Source organism: Panthera uncia, chromosome A2 (genome assembly GCF_023721935.1).
Source record: "Panthera uncia isolate 11264 chromosome A2, Puncia_PCG_1.0, whole genome shotgun sequence".
Taxonomy (NCBI): Eukaryota; Metazoa; Chordata; class Mammalia; order Carnivora; family Felidae; genus Panthera; species Panthera uncia.
The window spans coordinates 161,752,975-161,773,708 of NC_064816.1; the positions used below are offsets into that span (position 1 = coordinate 161,752,975).

General features: G+C 56.5%; 1 protein-coding gene across 7 annotated transcripts in view; it reads right to left on the reverse strand.

Annotated features, from left to right (window-relative positions):
- The window catches only part of PTPRN2 (protein tyrosine phosphatase receptor type N2), an 803,411-nt gene that overhangs the window by 9,064 nt on the left and 773,613 nt on the right, over positions 1 to 20,734 (reverse strand). For 6 of the 7 annotated variants that reach the window (XM_049642197.1, XM_049642193.1, XM_049642191.1 and 3 more), the window contains 3 exons: positions 15,800 to 15,919; positions 14,627 to 14,793; positions 8,088 to 8,265 (listed from right to left, as the gene is read on the reverse strand). In XM_049642197.1, the coding sequence (XP_049498154.1) occupies positions 8,094 to 8,265; positions 14,627 to 14,793; positions 15,800 to 15,919 (459 nt within the window). In that variant the 3' untranslated portion in view covers positions 8,088 to 8,093. Of the gene's footprint in view, positions 1 to 6,756; positions 6,822 to 8,087; positions 8,266 to 14,626; positions 14,794 to 15,799; positions 15,920 to 20,734 lie in introns of those variants that run through there. The other variant, XM_049642198.1, reaches the window with a different exon arrangement.

A 20,734-nucleotide genomic window follows, 5' to 3' on the forward strand; every position in this document is an offset into this window, starting at 1 on the left:
CTTCTGTGAGGTTGGGACACAGAGGCCATCCAGGCCGCCCCGAACGGAGGAACGAGTCCTTTAGGGCGACTGGCCCTCCATGGCTCACAAGTGGGCCTGGCAGCCGCCGCTCGGCCCTCAGGGCGATTTCTGCTCAGAGAGTCGCCACGCGGCAGGCCCTGCCCTGGAGCCCGAGGCCTGGCTGGGCTCCCGCTGACGGCGAAGCATCGGGACCCTCTTCCGTGGACTCCCCTGGGCCTCATGGAAAGGGGACCGCGAGGGGTCTGTTCCACCGGCAACACTCGCACAGCGTGTTCTGTCCGACTCAGTCCGGGTGACCGTGGGACTCTGAGAGTGACAGAGGCCCAGCCCCTGCACCGCTGCCCCGGCCAGACGGCACCCGCTCCTGCCAAAGGCCTGACGCCGCATGTTCTCCCCTTGGATTAGCCTGGCCTATGGTGTGCGCGTAGGATGGGGTCGCAGCCCCGAGACCTGTCTGGGAAGGGGGCCCCCAGGACGGGGCCCCCACCTGTCTGGGCTGCAGCTCTGTGCACGGCCTCCGACCCTGCGCGACCCCACGTGCCCGGTGCCGGCTGGGGCAGGAGCGCGCTGGACGGCAGGGAGCCGATGAGGGGGGAACACGCACACGCCGCCCGATGGAGGCGACTTGTCCAACCGCGGCGCAGCCCACGCGAGGCCCCCGCCACCCCGTTCCAGACGCGTCTTTCAGCCTGAGATTGTCACGAAGCTGGAGATGAGGCGTTTGCACCGTGGAGTCACGCTGAGGCCACGCTGTCGGTGAAATTCATTTTCTGCCAGCTCTTCACGTTTTCATGCTTCAAACATAAGACAAACACGTTCCCCTCGACACACGCCATTCTCTGTGGCCTTGTCCGTGGCCACGTGCATGCCCACGGCGAGGGTGGGCTCAGCCCTCCCGCACACCTCCTCCACTCTCCTCCAGCCGATCCTGTCACTTCCTAGTCAGTGACCCTGCCCTTCCAGGCCCTGAACAGACCCTTCCCCGGCTCCCCCGCTCCCCAGGCCCGGGGACCACAACCACCACCCTGTCTCCGCAGGCCTGACTCGGAGGGTCCTCCTGCCCTCTGTCGTCTCAGCCTCCGGGGCTCTGCCATTTGCAGAAAGACCAGGGATCTGTGTCGACCCGGCCAGCCGGAGGGGTTCTGGAAGTCGCCAAACCTCTGAAATCTGCTTCCTCAATTTACAACAAGGTGTCAGAACGTACGGGCCTCAGGCCCCCTTCTGTTCCGGGGGCCACAGTCCGTAGATCTGGTCAAGGCTCTGCCCGGGGGGGCGGGGCGGGGGAGGGAGGCACAACCCCTAAGCTGCATCCCAGGAGAGGGTCCTCGTGGCTCTCGCCACCCCTACGAGCTGAACACACCGTCTGTCTCTCTCCACGGAGGATGAACTCGGGGACGGTGACCTGGTTTTCCTGCCTTGTTCACCGTGCATTCCGGACGGTGTGCCTGGCAGGGTGTTCAGTAAATACCAGGTTGAAATGAGGCTTCCGTGGCTCTGCCACGAGAGGGACACTGTGGCCTGGTGGCAGTGACCGTGAGGCATCCAGCACCCGTGACAGAAAGGGGCCGGGGAGCCGTGGTGCAGCAGCGGGGGGCAGCCCGAGCCTCGCGGTCACAGAGGCCGCTCGGCCCCGAGAAGGGCAGCGGCGAGACGGGAGAGCTCAGCAGGGCCTCCGAGGTCCCGCTGCTTGAGATGCCACGCGGGCGCCTCGTGGAGAACAGACGGAGGCAGAAGCGAGCGGGGCCGGGAGAGACAGGGTGGGAGGCACCTGGGGATGCCCACCAGTGCCGTTCCCCAGAGCCGCGTGGCCCGGCGGGACTCCCCACGATGACGGAGGTGCTCTGTGTCGTCCGCCACGGCAGCCACGAGTCGCGTGTGGCGTTGGGCACGTGATGTGTGGCCAGCATGACAGAGGCACTGATTTTCAAATTTTAATTCACTAAGTAGGCACATGTGGTTAGTGGAGGGCTGCTGGGTTTAAAAAAGTTCAAGGAGCCATAGGATATTATCTAAGAAAGGTATTTTGATAGTCGACAGCACTATCACGTAGTTGAAAGTTGCCGGAAGAGTCGACCTTAAATGTTCTCACCACAGGAAGAATCGTAACCACGAGGGGCGACGGAGGTGCTAACCTTACCTTGGTAATCGTTTTGTAACAAATACATTTATCAATTCACCACGTTGTATACCAGAAACTTACACAACGTTCGATTGCAACTATATCTCAGTAAGGTTGGGAAAAACTTTTAAAGGCATTTTGATATTGTTACTGGTGACAGATACGGAGTCCTGATGTACAGGCACTCGTGCGGGCGGTATTATTCAACCAGTCTGGCTGAGCTTTGTGATGTGTCGTGTCTCTTGGTCTCCAAACCTAGTACCCCGTCTACTACTCTGAGCTGCTGTTAAAAGTTAGCATGTCTGGAGGCGCCTGAGTGGCTCAGTTAAGTGTCTGACTCTTGATTTTGGCTCAGGTCGTGATCTCACAGTCCGTGAGTTCGAGCCCCACATCGGGCCCTGTGCTGACATCTCAGAGCCTGGAGCCTGCTTGGGATTCTCTGTCTCTCTCTCTCTCTCTCTCTCTGCCCCTCCACTGCTTGCACTGTGTCTCTCTCTCAAAAGAAATAAATAAACTTAGAAAAAGTTAACGTAGGGGAAAACCTTTTTTTTTTTTTTTTTAAATTTTTTTTTCAACGTTTTTTATTTATTTTTGGGACAGAGAGAGACAGAGCATGAACGGGGGAGGGGCAGAGAGAGAGGGAGACACAGAATCTGAAACAGGCTCCAGGCTCCGGGCCATCAGCCCAGAGCCCGACGCAGGGCTCGAACTCACGGACTGCGAGATCGTGACCTGGCCGAAGTCGGACGCTTAACCGACTGCGCCACCCAGGCGCCCTGAAGTAACAGCCATTGTAACGGGTGTATTCCTCATACCAGACAATTCATGGCAGACTTTAAAAAAGGGGCAGGTCTGTTTGTTGGCAGGGAAGAGGCAACCATAGGGCATCGTTATCCAGGACACGGGCTGTCAGACGAGCCTGGGTTCACGCCCCAGCTAGGTCACGTGGCGGCTGCGTGACCTCGGGTGGGGGAAGCCCAAATGTCTTTACCTGACGAATGGTAATGAAAGCGTTAAGTCCGCAGGGCCGTTGTGGGATAAGCACTTTCAGTGTCAATACGTAAGAAACAAAGTTGGGGACAGATCTTCTAAAAAACACTCTGTGTGTTTCCCACGCGGATTACGTATCGATTTCGGGAGAACGTAGCTGTCACCGGCCGGATGAACGCAAAGGGTGTGTGCTCACACACGAGGCCCAGAGGGACACACAGCAAAGAGTTAAGAGTCGTCCACACCCGCAGAGTGTGCTGCACTCGGGCCTCCCCGCACACACGCGGGCGCGGCGGGCGGGAGGGCGGTGGTGTTCACTCAGGGCCGTGCGGCGGGGCGGTCGGGGGGTGGGGTCGGTCACGGCCCCGCACGAGTGACACAGCCGGCCGCTGCCACCTCACGGTGACCCGGCCGTGGGGAGGCACCGTCCGCCTGGCGCTTACAATGCCTCTAAAAGATCGCAAGAAAAAAACCCAAACGTGGCCGAGACGTCACTGACGCGCGGAGAAGGCACAGCTTCGGAAAACGTCTCGGCTGCACGCGAGCCGGGGTCTCCCGAGCGGGAGGAGCGCGCTCCCCGGGTTATGCTGATGCGGGACAGACGGACGGACGGACGGAGCCGGCGCGGCAGGGACGCAGGGATGCGAGGAAGGTGTTTACGGGTCGGGCGGGGGGGCCGGGGGCCGCTCGCTTTGATTCCAAACGGCATTGTCGTCCGCCTGCTAACAAACCAGACGGCGGAGAAAGCAGGTGAATCGCGCCTTGCTCATTCTCCAAGGCCCCTGAAGAGGACGAGGGCCTTAATCCCCGAGGGCCCCGTGTGAACGCGCGGGGCTCCGCTCCGGGCCGCACGCGCTCCCGGGCCCTGCCGTCCGGATCCAGGGGCTCCGGTGTCAGCGTGGCGCACTCGGCAAGGCTTGGGAAAGGCGTCCTTTGGTCCCCATGCGATTCATTCCTTGGAAGAAAAGGAAATGGGAAGAAAGGTTTCGTGTCCGGGCTTTGGGCCTTTGATCATTTGACGAGCGAGGTCTGTGGCGCGGCCTCCGGCTCTCAGGCCAGACAAAGGCAGCCCGGGCGCGACAGGCCGGGCCAGCTTGTCCCAGAACAAAACCAGGGGCGGGGGCGCAGTGTGGCGGCCTGGGAAAGACCCACTTGGCCGGCGAGGGGCCGTCCTGCCCTTTGATCTCTCCTGAGACCGCGGCCCAGGCCCCAGGTCAGGGGATTTCACACCGCACGCCCCCTCCCCGGGCAGAGGGGAGCAGGTCAAGAACAGAACGGGGCGGGGGGGGGGCGGTGACCGATGGGCCAGGGCCTGGGGCGGCCCTCTCTGGCCGGTTCCCCATGGCTGGGCTCCATTGTTGACGGCCGCCCACACTTGACGTGGGATTTGACGTTACATGGCACAGCAGAGCGGGTCGATGCGGACTGGGGCTCGGACAATGCCGGCACCCCGCCCCCGGCCGGCTCCTCAGGCGGGAACATTCTCGTCCACAGCTGCCTCTCGCGAAGCAGCGACTGCACCTCGCAGCATCCGGCTGTGCTGCACCCCCTCGCAGGACACCCCCGGTGACCCCCCAGCACTGGGAAAGCGTGGCGTCCGCCCCGCGCCTGTGGGCGAGCCGGGCTCCACCCTGGCGCGAACCCACACGGGAGGCATCTCGAACACGAACGCCGGTCGGGCTCCTTCAGGAGGAATTCTGATTTAACACGAGGCAGACATTACGTGTGCAGCAGGCCGAGAAGGGAGGGCAGGTACCAGGGAGGAAACAGAAATTCTGCTAGAGCTCCGAGCTCCCGATAGTTGCAAGTTTGCAAACGAAAGGATGTGTTTGATAAGACACAGTAGCATTAGCGGACAGGAAACTTTTAACTAAAAAGATTAGGATCACGTTACGCTCTAAAACCAAAATACGTCTTCACCAGTGTCAGATCTTTCGTCTTTTTGCGTCAGTCTCTTTGTTTGCGCGTGGCCAGCACTCAGCTAATTTCGGGCGCTTAAAATAATATTTGGCGGCACAAAGCCGATCTCGTTCTCCCTCCGGCGTCCGGCCAGGAAGCCGTGGACGTCCAGCAAGGTGTGGGGTGTGCAGCCGGGTTCAGTCCTGGTCCTCCGGGAGCAGGCTGTACCAGCAGAGATGCCTCACGCGCTAGTCTCTACGTGTGAAACAGCGGCCTGCGGGCTCATCCACGCACCCGTATCCTTGGTCTGGAGACGGGCTCCGTTTCTCTTCTTTTTAACCACAAGAAAGTGGAGTAAGGAAAATGCTTATTTTAGAGTTGCCAGCATCGGCATGAAAATGTACTGAAATTGTTTTCTTTTTTTAAATTATTAAAAAGTTTTTTGGATGTTTGTTCATTTTTGGGAGAGAGACAGGGTGTGAGCAGGGGAGGGGCGAGAGGGAGACACAGAATCCGAAGCGGGCTCCAGGCTCCGAGCCGTCAGCTCGGAGCCCAACGCGGGGGCTTGAACTCACGAACCGCGAGATCATGACCTGAGCTGAAGTCGGACACTTAACAGACTGAGCCCCCCAGGCACCACTGAACCTCATTTCTATAATCTGCTCCTGCTTCTGGGCAAAGGATGTTCTGGAAGGCGGGGCCTGTCTGCGAGGACACACGTGCGAGTGTGTGTGTAGATGGAGGGACTGTTTGGTTCACGGGTGAGAGAGACGGGAGGTGTCCCCACCTCCTTCCGGGGCCCGTGGGTCGTGCATGGGCACCGCAGGGAAAGCGGTGTTTTCTCAGAGCAGCTTGGGCCATGCAGCAGGATCCTGGGTTGCCATGGCGACTTGCGAGTGACTGTCCAAGAGGTGGGTCCGACACGGGGGTTTCCCCGAACGTGACTGTGGAGCTCGCTCCCTGGTCCCTAAGGAGACCCCTCATGGGCTTCTTCCCGAAACTACGTTGTGGGTGCTGCAGACCAGCTCAGCGCCCACACGTCCATGGGAGCGAAGGGGCCGGGGCTTACGTCCTGCTCCCGTGGTCCGCCCAGTCCCAAGGTGGGGGGGGTGCTCTCCCCGTGGTCCGCCCAGTCCTGAACAGGAGTGGGGGGCCGCTCTCCCCGTGGCCCCTGGTCTCGGGCACTGTTGGTGCCCCTGTGCCTTCTCGCCGTGGGGCGCTCAGGGTGCAAGTCCCGGTGCCACATTTGGGAGGAAAAGACCAGGAGGAGAGGCCGCGTAGGTGTAGGTATGTCGAACAGGGGGTGTTCCGGGTTTTAGCTGAGATAAGGCGGGGTCGGGCGACCGCAGTCACCCCCAGAGCGTAGCGGAGTCTGGAATGACCGACGCTGTATTCTGCAGGTACGGTTTATGCCAACACTTCAAGGATACTACGGACTGCATTTAAAGCTCCAAGCGGCGTCTTTGCCTCGATCGCGCTCATCATAGCACGTTCGGCAGGCACTTACCCGGCACCCGCCGTGCGCCCAGCCCCGTGCCCGACACCGGCAGCAAGGGAAGAGCCACAGAAACACCGTGCGTGCTGCAGACAGCTTTCACGTGATCCGGGGAAGGGACAACGAGCGGCTAATTTCCTCCGAGGCCGCCGAGAGCATTACCCTGAGGTTGCCACGGCAACGCTGGCCCCGCTCGGCCCCAACAAAGCAGCCCGCTCGCTCGGAGCCTCACCTTTGGCCATCTTGTTGAGAACCATGTCGATCAGGACGTAGGTGCCGCTCCTGCCCGCGCCGTCGCTGCCAACGGAAGGGGAGAGGTGAGAACGCGGCCGGGGCCACGTGAACCCCGCGCCCACCAAAGCCAGCGGACGGCCGATTGCCCTCTGCGTTTAAGGGGAGTCGTGTGGGGAGAGGGAGGCTGTGAATTTGAGAGAAAGCGGAAGAAAGCGGGGTGAGGAGGCATCGCTGGGTGGAAGAGGGGAGGGGGGGGAGGGGCAGGGGAGGAGGGAGGGAGGAGGAGGGGGGATGAAGGGATGGGGGAGGGGAGAAAGGATAAGGAGGAAAGAGTAGGAGAGGAGGGAGGAGGAGGAGGGAGGGGGAAGGGAGGAGGGAAAGGAGGGGGAGTGAGGGAAGGGGGAGGAGGAGGAGGAAAAAGGGTGGGAGCCCCCCACCCTCGCAGCAGGGATTAGCTATGGTGCCTGCGTGGATTTGCTCCCGTCTTCCTCTTTCCTCCCAGAGCCGAGGGGCCACGGCCGCCCTGACACCGACAGGCGCCTTCCAAGCCGTCCACCCGCCGCCCGGGACACCCGTGCCTCCGGGTCGTTCCCTTCCGCTCTCTGACGGACCCACGGCACAGCCCCCACTGGTCCCGCACAGACCCGCGGGGAAGCACACGGACCCGTGCAGTCACCAGGCACCCGACGCAGACACACACGGTTACACGCGCGTGGTTACACGGCACACACACTGACACACGGTCAGACACCCACACGGAGGCGTGCACACTTGTCGGCCGATCAGACCGTCTTGGCGTCTGATCTTTGGAGACCTATTTCCATTTTGGCCCAGCAGAAAGGAACATTCTACGCAACAGAGCACGGCTCTTCGCCAGACCCGGGTGGATGTGAAGCCCAGGGTGTGAGGGCACCCTCACACGGGCGTCTGAGTGCCTCTACTTACCAGGGTGAGTGCAGCCCGTCTGGGTTTTGCCCACAGGCCAGACTCACGTAACCAACTGGGGGCGGCCGTCCCTCCGGTAATGACAGAGTCTGTCCCTGCTCCTAACGGGCCCCAAGCATTTCTCAGCGGCTTGGCTCCACACCTCGTGAACTGGTGGCTAAGACAAGGCCACGGACCACAGACACGGCCTCGAGGTTTGTGTGAGAGCCACGAGGGCTGAAGAAAAACTAGGGCGGCGGGGCCCAGGCCGCCGGAGACCGGGTGCGGGACGCCCGGCGGCTCGCGGGGAAGAGCGGGCCACGTGCGGCTCACTCGGGTGTCAGTGCAAGAAACACACGGCAGCATTTAGCTCGAGGGCCTAGAAGATTAAGTGTGTATCTCTGGTTCCCTTCAGAAGCGCCAGTTAGATGTACTTATCACGCAGATAGAGAGTTCCGCTTGCACCCCTCGCTGTGGCTGCCTTCTGAGGTGGCGAGCGCGCGTAATCCACGTGAGAACTTGTACTTGCCTGCAGTGAACAATTATTGGACAAGAACGGCCCCTGTAGCACTTGTTTACTTTTCTGAAACAAAAAGAGACAGAAATTACGGTTACGCACCACGACTCCTGTCTCCCGCCTCGCAGAGTAACTCCCAAGCCAGAGTCACGGGCCCCATCTTTGGCACCGTTTACGACAGCCTGTGTCACGGAGTCAAAACCACACACGCGTTTTCAAAGATTTATTTTCCTTGTCGGTGTTAAGTTATGAAACAGAGCTTTAAAAACAACTCTTAGGTTTTCACCATCTTCCCTGCCCTGGACAAGCCAGACCCCGAGGGCTCGGTCTTTGGCCTGCCCCGCCCCCACCCCGCCCCCACGTCTGCAGCTCCGCTCAGACTGGCTTTTTGTGGTGACGTGGGTATCTAGACTCTGCTACAACTGCCGAGTTCTGCGATTTATTGCTCCAAGTTTCTTACGTCCTAGATGTCCTATCGGAATGTAAAATGAGTATTGTCTCAGAAGAGCAGCTTAAGGTCCCTTCTGGTCCGTCCGGTGGGTCCGGGCTTCTTCCTTCCACAGAAACCTGAGCTTACATCAGAGACAAGTCCTTCCTTTGTACACATTTGAACATGTTGACAAACAACTTCGCTGTGCAGATTCTAGACCAGGATTTATGAAAATTAACAAGGAGCTGAGATTATCTCGTGACCGAGCCCCTACCTCGAAACAGAGGGCTGATTTAAAATTCACTGAGTAAGCTCCAAACGTGTTGGAAGTCAGTGAAACCACTAAACTTGCCTACAAAGTACGTGAAAATTCTCAGTAAAATAGTTCTGAATAGAGAAAAGTAAATGAGCCAAACGCGTGAGGGGGCTGTGCTCGAAATTGCCCTGTGTGAATTTCTACAATGTATGACACGGGGCAAAATTAAAAAAAGAGAGAGAAAAGAAAACCGGGGCAAAAAAAGGATCTTTTCCCTCGCACCGGAAACAGGAAAATGCCACATTTCTCTGCGGAGGCTGGCCTGCCCGGCACAGAGACGGTCGGTGGGAAGTGTGTGTTCTCTCAGCGGGTGGCCTGGCTTCAAACCCCTGGACGCGGAGACGGAGGGGCCGCTGGGGGCAGGCGGCCGGCCCGGGCGCCCGGCGGTACTCTCCCGCGTGCCCCAGACACAAAGCTGGTCCTTTCCATCTCCTCTCCGAGTGAACGGAGTGAGGCCCACACGCCCGGCCGAACAGCACGAGGGGAGCCCAGGCGTGAGGTGATGTGCCCTACGACGGGGCCACCCCCACGCCCCTCGGGCCGCCTCCTGCAGCATTTAAAGCTGGGAGGCCACCGAAAGTCTTAAAAATGAGAAGACCCACCAACACGGGCGAAACAGGCTGCTCAGTGGCCACCTCTGCTGGAGCTTCGGCTCACTTTCGAGGCGCACGCTGACGCTGGGGTGGAGCGGGACGGTGAAGGAAGCACACGTGAGCTCAGCGAGATCGAGCAAGCGTGCCACGGTGCCCTCAGAGTTCGTGGGCCTTCGAGAATAAAACAGATTGAAAAACAGACCCACTACTTTCTCCTACTAAAACTTTCCGTTCTCGGGGCGCCTGCCTGGCTCAGGCGGCAGAGCGAGAGGCTCCTGGTCTTGGGTGGTCAGTTCCGGCCAAGACTGTAAGTGTCTTAAAAACTCGAGGTGGTCGAGGCGAACACCCAGGATCACGTTCATTAAAGTGGTAATTTAAAACCGGAAGTGAAGGTGGTCTGCATCTTAAAACTCCCATCCTTGACTTGGGTCGTAAGGTCAACAGAGCTTTAGGTTAGACAAAGTACATGCCAGACCCCAGGATGTGCCTCAAATGTGAGCAACGTGAGGTCTGCCGGCTCATCTGAGGCTGTGTGTGTGCACGTGCCCTGCGTGTGCATGAGTGTATGCACTGTGTGTGTGTGCACCTGCCCTGCATGCATGCGTGTCTGCATGTGCCCTGCGCGTGCATGTGTGTGTACACATCATGTGAGCATGTGTGTGCACCCACCCTGCGTGCATGTGTGTGCACGTACTGCGCGCGAGCGCCTTGCATGTACATGTGTGTACGCACTATGTATGTGCATGTGCCCTGTGTGTGCGTGTGCACCTGCCCTGTGTGTGGGGCGAGACCTTCATGTGTATGTGTGTGTACACGCTGTCTGTTCATGTGTGTGAGCTCTGCATGTGCATATGTGTGTACATACTGTGTGTGTGTGTGTGTGTGGGCACGCGCCCTGCGTGTGCATGTGTGTGTATACACTGTGTGCGTGTGTGCACGTGTGCCTTGCATGTGCATGTGTGTGTATGCATTGTGCACATGCGTCCTGCGTGTGCATGTGTGTATGCTCTGTGCATGTGTGTATGTACCCTGAATGTGTGTGTATGCTCTGTGCACGTGTGTGTGCATGTGTGTACGCACTGTGTGCATGTGCGCCCTGTGTTTGCATGTGTGTACACACTGTGTGCGTGTGTACACACTGTGTGCATGTGTGTGCCCTGCGTGTGCATGTGTGTACATACTGTGTGTGCATGTGCCCTGCATGTGCATGTGTGTGTATGCACTGTGTGTGAGCATGTGTGTGTGTGCACAGTGTGTGCATGTGTGTGTGCCCTGCATGTGCAAGTGTGTACATACTGTGTGTGCATGTGCCCTGCGTATGCACTGTGTGCATGTGTGTGTATACACTGTGTGCACATGCGCCCTGCGTGTGCAAGTGTGTGTATGCTCTGTGTGTGTGTGTATGCACTGTGTGCATGTGTGTGTGTGCCCTGTGTGTGCATGTGTGCACAGTGTGTACTCTGTGTGTGTGTGTATGTGTGTACATGTGTAGAATGTAGCAAACTCAGAGTCAGATTAGATCTAGGACGGCTTTATTTTTGTAGGCCTTTTACTAGAAATCTCTCGGTCGCTGAATCTTTTTAGATGTGAACCTCCAACATTCTGTTATACTTCGTACTTGGCTGTCCAGTCTGTGCTTGTACAGACTAACCCAACATCTGCACGTTCACACCCTCGTCAATCACAGGTTTTGGTCATTTTTTCTGAGGGGGCCAAGTACAAAAATAGTACATTAAAGAAAGAAAGAAACGGTAAGCGTACTGGTTTCAGAAAACCATCACCGGAAGGAATCGCGGGACTGCAGTGTCCCATTCGCAGCTGGTCAGCCTCGCTTTCGGCAGAGCGCGGTAAGCATGGCCCCCTCGGCAAAGAAAAGTTGCTAAAAAGGAATTCCCGGCACCTACGACGGCAGCTTGCTTCCGAATTCCCACAGTCTCCGTTCTGACTTCACAGAGTATTTAAAACATTTCTCTCTCCAGCGCGCTGTGACCGGCCGCCTGGTGTGGCCCACGAAGGTTTCACTGTCATTTCAGTCTCCCTGTTTAGCCCCGCCCCCTGCCAAACCTATCCACAAAGGGCCACGAGCCATCGAGGAGACGCGCGGAGTGCAAACAATGTGCCAGCGTGGCTGAGAACTTCATTGACAAAGAGTCACGTGCTTGTACCGTCACAATGTAAAACATCACAAATAGAAGGGCAGGAGCATCACGTCGCCAACAAAAGCGTTCACCTGGTTGACCCAAGATACAGATGCAGATTATTCATGAAGGTGGGCAACACACAGCTGTCCTGTGTCACTCGATTAGAACAAATCATCAGCAAGCCAACGGTTGCAAACATGGAGAAAAATGGAGGTTAGATATATTTCAACAGGAGCAGTCGCTGAGAAAGAACGATTAGTAACACAAACCGACCCACGGGTCGCTGAGTGACAAGGAGCCGCATGCAACCCACAGCGAGCAAAGGTCAGAGGTCGTGAGAGGCTCAGGAAGGGGGCCCCCCACACTGCCCAGCAGCAGAGTCACAGCCTCCAATGATCACTTTTGTGACTATGCAACTGGGCTCATATTACTAGCTGCAACATCACAAAAATGACACTGGCCACCGCTCATTAGCTGGCAAAGTAAGGGTCTGAGTGCCGCTGCACACAGCAAGAAGTGAGAGAGGCAGAGAGAGAGACAGACAGAGAGAGAGATAATTTTTAAAAGCAAAGCCCTCACACGTGATGCTAACGATCTCAGCTCTGGCAGCTTCTGTTTAAAGTGTAAATGCGCTCCCTCTGGGCTCCAGAAGGAAGTAATTACACATCCCAGTGCCTGCTGCACACACTGGCCAGAGCGAGGGAAGGCTGGGCGAATGTTCGGGGCGGGGCGGGAGGAGACCTGTGCGTAAGGTGACCAGTGTCTTCAGAAGCCGTCGCCCCTGGCCGATGGCTGAACTTTGGGCGGCTCTTTTACCCAGAAAACCGCAAAGCGGCAGTCCGTGCCTGAGCGCGGCCCTCCCGAGACCGTGGCCGCTCACGCCCTTTGTCTGGTTGGTCCGCGACAGGCGGGCTGGTGCCCCATGAGGCAAGCCCGCGAAGCTTGATGTTTGAGCAGACTTGCAAATTTCAAGTTAACAGAAACTTTCCGGAGCCGTATCTCCTAAGCCTCTGGGGGAAAGGTAACTTGGGGACTCAGTGTCTCTTCATGACAGGTGATAAGCACAGAGGTTGCTTGTGTATTGGTCAGTCCCACGTATGGATACGGACGCGGACGTGCGCCCATATGCATATATGTACAAACGCACCGCATGAGCATAAAGACGGGGGTCAAGATGAACGGCTATCTTTGTAGCCACATCCATTTTGCCAGTAACGCCTCTCGTTTGGAGACTCTATCTCAGGAAATGTGCCCTAGGTAAGATTTTTAGGTAGCACGTCTTCAGAAATAAATTTGTATTACGACAACGAATGAAATAGCCAGGAAACTGGGATGGGCTGGGAAGGAGCTGTGTGGAACCAGGGCTTGGGGCTGTGTTCAGGACTGGGTGCGGGGTGCGCGCTCTGCCTCTCTGGGCAAGGTGACGGAGCAGGGACGGGTCCCCGCGCGTGCACCGTGGCCGTGACGCCTAGGGTGTGTCTCTCCTCGAGGTTTCACATGCTCTTTGATCCAAAGAACCATTCAAATAAAAATCTGTTTTGCTTTTCAAAGGCAAAAGAAATAGCATCATAATAACCTTGAGAATGTCTCACACAGAAATTCAAGAAACGCAGAGATGAGCCTGAAACCCCGGTCTCTCGAGTGACACAGTGTGCATTCAAGGACGAATACCGTTCAGACACAAACCGCTTCGCGACTGTGTACGAGGCTGGGTCAAGGCACATCTTGTTTCCTAAGTCCTTGTTTTGGACATTTGTCTGCTTTTGGGATCAGGTGGTTTCCCCATCAGTGACACGTAAGAGAGGCTCTGGGAAACCGAGAGCGCGGTCAGCCTGTTGCTCAGCACCTGCCTGTCCTTGGCGGATGTGTACGTACCACCACACGACAGCCAATGCTGACCAACCGTCATCACCGAATCCAATGGACAATCAAAGCCTCCGTCTGACATTTTCCCTTTTTTTGCCTCGTCAATATCTTCCTGGAAGATGGCTCCCAGCATTCATCCCAACAGGTCAATAAACACACTTGAAAACAACACACCCCCTGGGCGACTGGCTGACTGCGGTGGGAACAAAGACTGGATGTTTCCAGACCGTCAGCTTCAAACTGCACTAAAATACACATGGTCATGTGCTAATTCCATCCAGAGTCCCCCGCCAAGGTCCAAGGTCATCCAGGGCAGAGTCTGGGCCCACACTTGCCACATCTCGTCATCGTGTCCAACCAGATAGTCTCCAAGATAAGCCTGTCTTTTCCTCATCAGTGCCCTGCGAGGCATAGACTTGAGGACTCGACCACTTAGAGAATCTGATCAGAAATAACCACCTTATTTCCATAATTCTAAGGTATCTTCGTCCCCCATTTTGACTCCTCTAAAACCAGAAAACATCTTGCGATTAATACGTACCATTAACATGATTTCCCTCCCCTCCCCTCTCCTATATATATTATAAATACAGTTGATCCTGGAACAGCATGGCCTTGAACTGCGCGGGTCCACCGACGCGTGGATTTTTTTCGATAAATACAAGGCAGCACTGAAAACGTACTGCCTCTTCCTGGTGATTTTCTCAATAACGTTTTCTTTTCTCCAGCGCACTTCATTGTAAGAACGCCGTGCGTGATGCACAGGATATACAAAATACGTGTTAACTGACTTTTTTAGGTCACCGCTAAGGCTTCCGGTATACAGCAGGCTGTCGGCGGGTAAGTTTCAGGGGAGTCAAAAGTTAAATGTGATTTTCAACTGTGTGTGGGGCTCGGTGCCTCAAACCCGTGTTGTTCTAGGATCGATCGTATATTTATAATATACGAAAAATATAACAGATGGCGTGTCCCACGGCAAACGGCCTCTTGGAGGCAGGAGACCGGTTGTCACACGGCGTCCCCTCCTCCCTGACGCCCGCACCGTCAAAGCGTTAACCCGCCGGTGCACCGTCGGTCGTACCTGCGGAAATCCAGGAGGGACCTCGCGGAGGAGGGCACCCCGCGGTCGCACCAGCTCAGGAAGTGGAACTGGGTCACGGTGCGCGTCTCGTTGGTCTGAAGATTCTTCAGGTAGAAGCTTCTCACGAGGAAGTCCTCACACCAGATGTGCTCGGAGACCAGGTTCACCTGGATGGGGCGGTGGGGGGGGGGGCATTGGGAACGTGAAGCATCATGGTCTGAACACGGAGGGTTTTGCAGGAGCCAAGGGCGAATACCGGGGGGCAGCTCGCGGGCCGACGGCGGGCTGCACGGCCCCTCCCACCGACTCAATTTTGACAGGGTTTACGCAAAAGAGAACTCTGGGTTTTAATGTCACGTAGACGCATCAGTCAAATTATTAGAAAACCGTGTCTGGATTCAAAACTATTCCAGCTTCTGTCTTTTGTAATTCCGAGCTGTGTAAGCCTTCAAGGACTACTGTACTTTCGGGCAGGACACCAGCGGGTTCCACCGGAGCTGACATTTCACCGCCGTGGTGTCACCGAAAGGTGGAGAGGAGCCCAGCGGGTTCACACGGAAACCGTGACCCGGCACTGCTCGGGGTCAAGCCCGTTCTCAGCCCCCTGAAAGCCACGGCCGCGTGATTTAGGGTTAATTTTCACACTTCCGCCGTGGGGCTTTGGCATCCCGATTTTAACGCAAAACCATGCACGACATAGCACTAGCTGCTCTGCCCGCGTTCACTGGGTTCGTCGTTGACGTGGGTGGAAAGTCCAGCAAGAGAAAGAAGCTCGTGGCCGGGCGGCCCTCAAGGAAGGTCGGATCTCAGACACAAGCCCCCGAACGCCAGGCGGGGACCACTGAGCTGTGAGAACAGCAGGGGAGTCTTTCCTAAAACAACCCCCCGCCCCGCCCGCCGTTCCTCGGCGCCTGGCTCAACGGGCCTCCCCGGGAGGTAACTCTTTGGTCCTCTCTGTCTGGGTCCGGAATCACGAAGCTTTAAAGGCGAAGACCGGGCCGTCTACGCCAGAACCTGCGGGGCCACGGCCGTGGGGAGGGGCTGGGTGTCTGGGGACCACGGGGCCCTGGGGACGCCTGGCCTGCCCACCAGCCTTCCCAAGGGGGAGCTCCCACCGGGCGGGCGGCGACTCATGCTCCTCTGGGCCCTGCGGGCAGGCGCTTGGGGAAGTACCTCGTAGACGTGGTAGAGGCTGGAGCCTTCATCTGGCCAATAGTGGCAGCATTGGCAGATGCCGTTCTCCGAGAGGGAGGTCAGCATGACGATGACCACGCAGCCGCTCTCCCACACCATCTGCACACAGAGAAAGGCCCACGGCCACAGCGTGACCAGCGATCCCCCAGGCAACGCTCGCGCCGCTCAGATACACGGGCCAGATGCGCCCTGTGCGCAGACTGGACACTTTTCGCCACCTCTAAATACCCCGTGGTTTCCACGCTCCGTGAATTATTTAAAAAAAAAAAAACCCCAAACAACCAGTGACTCATTCCATGCCTCTTAAAACCTCTTCAAATCCACGTTCAGCTGTCTGGCCTCCCAACTTTTGATCTGTAAAGGGAACTTTCCATACCGCAACACGAAACAGACACCATGGGGTCTGAAGGCCCCCCCCCCCCCGCCCCCCAGGAGCGGGTGGACGCGCACCTCTCTGGAAACGTCCGCTCCTCTGTGTGGCGCACACTGAGACTGGTTGACACAATCGGGTTTTGTCATGATTCTGCGTGACATTCTTCCCCTGTCCCACCAGAAGCCAGCTCTGTGCATTACAGAAAGCGGTCACCGGGATTTCATTTACTTACACAAAATACGGCAGTGCGGCTCAATGAAAACAAAACTGATTTAATAATTCATGACAGCCACACAACAAGGCGTCTCTGAGACAGAGTGAAGCGATGAATGGACCCTGAAACGTGGACAACTGGCAGAGGACTTCTCAAACACAGCTCCTGACTTTGTGGCTGTGGCCCTGTGTGTTAATACTTTGAGCGTAATTACCAAACCATTAATCCTACGGGGTATGCTGAGGCAGCACTGCAGACTTTAAAAAAAACATTTTTTTTTAGCATTTATTTTTGAGACAGAGAGAGAGAGACAGAGCATGAATGGGGGAGGGTCAGAGAGAGAGGGAGACACAGAATCCGAAGCAGGCTCCAGGCTCCGAGCCGTCGGCCCAGAGCCCGACGTGGGGCTCGAACCCACAGACCGTGAGATCACGACCTGAGCCAAAGTCAGACGCTTAACTGACTGAGCCACCCAGGCGCCCAGCACTGCAGACTCTGATGAGCATTAAATTACAGAGTGGAGAGGAGTCTGCTTTTCCTGCTGGGGGTTGTGTTAACGTCACAGAAACATTTGTAAGCGACTGCATTTAGATGTAGGTTCAGTAGATAAGAGAACTCCTATTTCTTTTATTAAAAAAATTTTGTTTAATGTTTATTTTTGAGAGAGAGAGAGCGTGAGACAAGAAGGGGCAGAGAGGGAGGGAGACACAGAATCCGAAGCAGGATCCAGGCTCCGAGCCGTCAGCACAGAGCCCGACGCGGGGCTCGAACTTACGAACCGTGAGATCGTGACCTGAGCTGAAGTCGGACACTCAACTGACTGAGCCCCCCAGGCGCCCCTTTAAATTGCATTTTAAAAACAGACACGTCTACGATATTTTCTTGACTTTCAACACGGATTAAATTCCTGCATGGTAAGACTAGTCGATCCTGTTTAAGGCCCTTCATCGTGTATCGTTTATGTTAGCATTTAATGGGAGTTGCTGAAGCATTCACGAGAACGCCCACAGATAAGTATGAATTGTGCCCAAGCCCGTACACTTTCAATGTCTTTGGTGCAAATCCCACGACGAGGCGAGAATTCAAGCCGTGTGTGTTTCTCGCAGCCGTCAGGCTCCCAGACCTGCCCGCCGGATCGGTCCTTCTGGCACACAACTTAATGTGTCTTTAGAAGGTGGAGAAGCTCATTGAGGCCATTACGAAAATGAGGAGGAACACAGATTTTATGAGTGTAATAAAACTACAATGATCTAGACCATAAACTAATCACCTAACACTCTACTTGTGCCACCCAAGTGTGACATTGGGAAGCCCTCATTTGGAGAGGGGCCTCCCCTCCGCGTGGCCCCCGCTCATCGGGCCGCACTCGGCACTTCCATTCAGGGGCCCGCCCGGCTCTCCGAAGACTTGCTTAAGATTAAATCCAAATGAAACTTAATTTAAACAAACAATCCCAAAGGCACTCTTGGGGATAATATTTCTTCGTAGGTCACCGTGTGTAAGAGCAGGGAGGGGAATTCACTAAATCAAACAAACAGGCGGCCCGCTCGGGCGCCAACATCACGAGGCCGTGGTGGCTCCGAGCCTGCCAGCTTGGGGGGGCCTGCGCCTGTCTGTGCGCGGGGGTCGGGCACGGCCGAGTCGAAGCGGCTGGCCCTCACCGCACGCTGCGGAAAGTTCACGTGGACTCCGCCGGGAGACAAGGCTCCAGGGGAAGTTCCAGCTAACTCAGGTTCCGCTTATAACCAGGGACAGCTCCCACCATTTCCCCTCCCTTGGCCTGGTTTTCGTGGGGGGGCAGCGCCCAACTCCAGGGGGAGTTTCTCCTCCAGGAAGCTGCTGTCGGCTCAGGGGCCCCACCGAGTCTTGGAGGCGTCCTGAAACAGGCAGTTTGCTGAGCGAGTGAGCTGACCGGGTCAGGGCCACACGCGGTGATTTCTAGCACTCTTCTGTTAAGTGTCCAAGAACAGGACAGGCTCTAATCCACCATGGCGGGGTCCTTAGAAGAGGAGAGAAACCCCACGTGAGAGCAGACACAGCGGATAGCAGGGGAAGCCACGTCACGAAGGAGGCGGAGACCGAGTGACGTGGCCACAGGTCCCGGACGGCGTGGGGCCGCGAGATGCTGCAAGGAGGACGCCCCTCTCACCACTCAGCACGGCCCCAGGGCTCTCAGAGAACACACTTGTTGTCAGCCCCCCAGCTTGCGGTCATTTGTTGCCGTAGACCAGACACGGATACGTTAGCCCCTGAACAACTGGGGGTGAGGGGCGCTGACCTCCGCGCAGTCGAAAATCCATGTTTCACTTCTGACTCCCCCAAAACTTCACTACCGAGAGTCTCACCGATAACATAAGCAGCGATTAACACATATTTTATATGCCGTATATATTTTTTGCTACGTTCTCGTAATAAGCTGGAGGAAAAAAAATGCCATTAACAAAGTCATAAGGAAGAGACTACCTTTATAGCGCTGTCCTGTACTCCGCGTGGAGCGGGCCCCGGCAGCTCAGACCCGAGCCCCAGGCTCCGCTTTGTGCTCGCCGTGCGCGGCCTTCCCGGGGGTTGGGCACGCCAGCTCTAAGCTGCATATACTAACCTAGCTAGAGCATGTGCAAAGAAACCTAGCGTCCCTTCATCCGAAGTCTTTTTCGGGTACTAACCATTCAGCAAACCAAACTCTTTCGAAGCCCCGCCAAGACCTGATTAAAAGAGAGTGGCCCACCCCAAACAGCAGACGCCCAGGCCGTGCTGTCTGCCAGGGACCCAGTTCCTCCAGACTCAACTTTCTCCTTCCTCTACCTAGATCTCTTGTGATGTGTCCCTCTCCACCCTGTATCACCCTCATCACGAGCTCCCGTCCTTCTCCCACCAGACTGGCATCTGCGAGGAGCCTAGACGCTGGGCTGCCTGACGCCCCTACCCTCCGCAGCGGCTGGGACGGTGATGTGTTAGAGCGGATGCTTGGTGGAAAACAATACGTACGTTTAAAAGACGTCATTTGAGTATTTCTGTAAAAAGAGTAACTCAAAGAAGAATGCTGTCAAAGCCATGCCTGTCCCAGGACCCGCTTAACGTGCAGAAGAGCTCTTTTATTTTTTATTTTTTTATAGACCGTTTGCACTCATGTCGGAGCAGCTGGTACGAAGTAGACGGCTCTCCCCAGAGTGGGCTCCACACTCCTGCAATCCTGACCGCGCGGTTCATTTCGGCGGTACTTGCTTTCGTGGGTGGGGCGGAGGTAATCTTAAATCTGGCAACGAGGAAGGAGGCTGACTCACATTTTTAAACGATGAGTCAGTTTTTGAGGCTTAACAGCACGTGCATTTCCCTCCTTGTGAGCTCACGGACGTCAGCTCTGCTGTGGTCTCAAATAGATCAAACAAGAAAGAACCCACAAGTGTCCGTAACGCCTCTGGCAGAGGAGACCCCCCTGCCCAGAACACAGGCCTCAGCGACGTGGTGTTAAGCCCTCTGAGGCTCAAGTTCTGCTTCTGCCCTGCAGTCCCGGGCTCGGTGTCGAAGCGTGCACTTTGGAGACGGTGATCCGAGCAGGTGACAGGTAGTAACGTTACGTCTTCTGCACGACTCACAGCACCCCCAGCTGACCTGCTTCTTAGTAAACAAATGTGTCCACGTGGGCTTGCCTTCGAGATGAAGCGACGGGGTAGTGGAAGGAGACGCTGCCCGCAGTGCCGGCGGTGGCCGCGGAACGCGGCAGGGGCAGGTGGGCAGGAAGCGCGCCTGGCGGCCGTGAAGGTGGGTCCTGAGCCCAGACCAGTCACGGCCACCACGCGATCTTCTGTACACAGCAGCCCCCACCTCCGGAATAGTTTTGCCCCGGCAAGAAAGAGCCCTCTTCAGAAGACGCAGCGGCCTGTTTCGTCGTCCAGCAGATGGGACGCGGCTGGGTGTGAGCGCCTGTCATTTGGGAGTTTCCAGAGCTCCGCATGGGACGTTTTAATCCAACCTGTGAGCAGTCCCTGTGGCGGTATTCGCCACAGGGATCTGCCCGCATAGGACGTTACCGCACCTCAGGGACCTGTCACCGCTTAGGACCATTCACAGTCCCCAGCCTGCTTCACCTTTCAGGTTAAATATGCACCTGACATATTGTATCCTAGGTAAAAACACCCGGTGGCCATTTTTCTTTTCAAGATGGGAACCTGATATCAATGCATCAGATCCAGTTGTGCATCCCAGAGGAGGAGGGGGATGGGAAGGGGGTGAAGGCAGATGAGGAGGAGAAGGTAGACAGGAAGGAAGGAAGGAAGGAAGGAGGAAAGAAAGAAGGGAAGAAGGAAGAAGGAAGAGAGGAAGGAAGGAA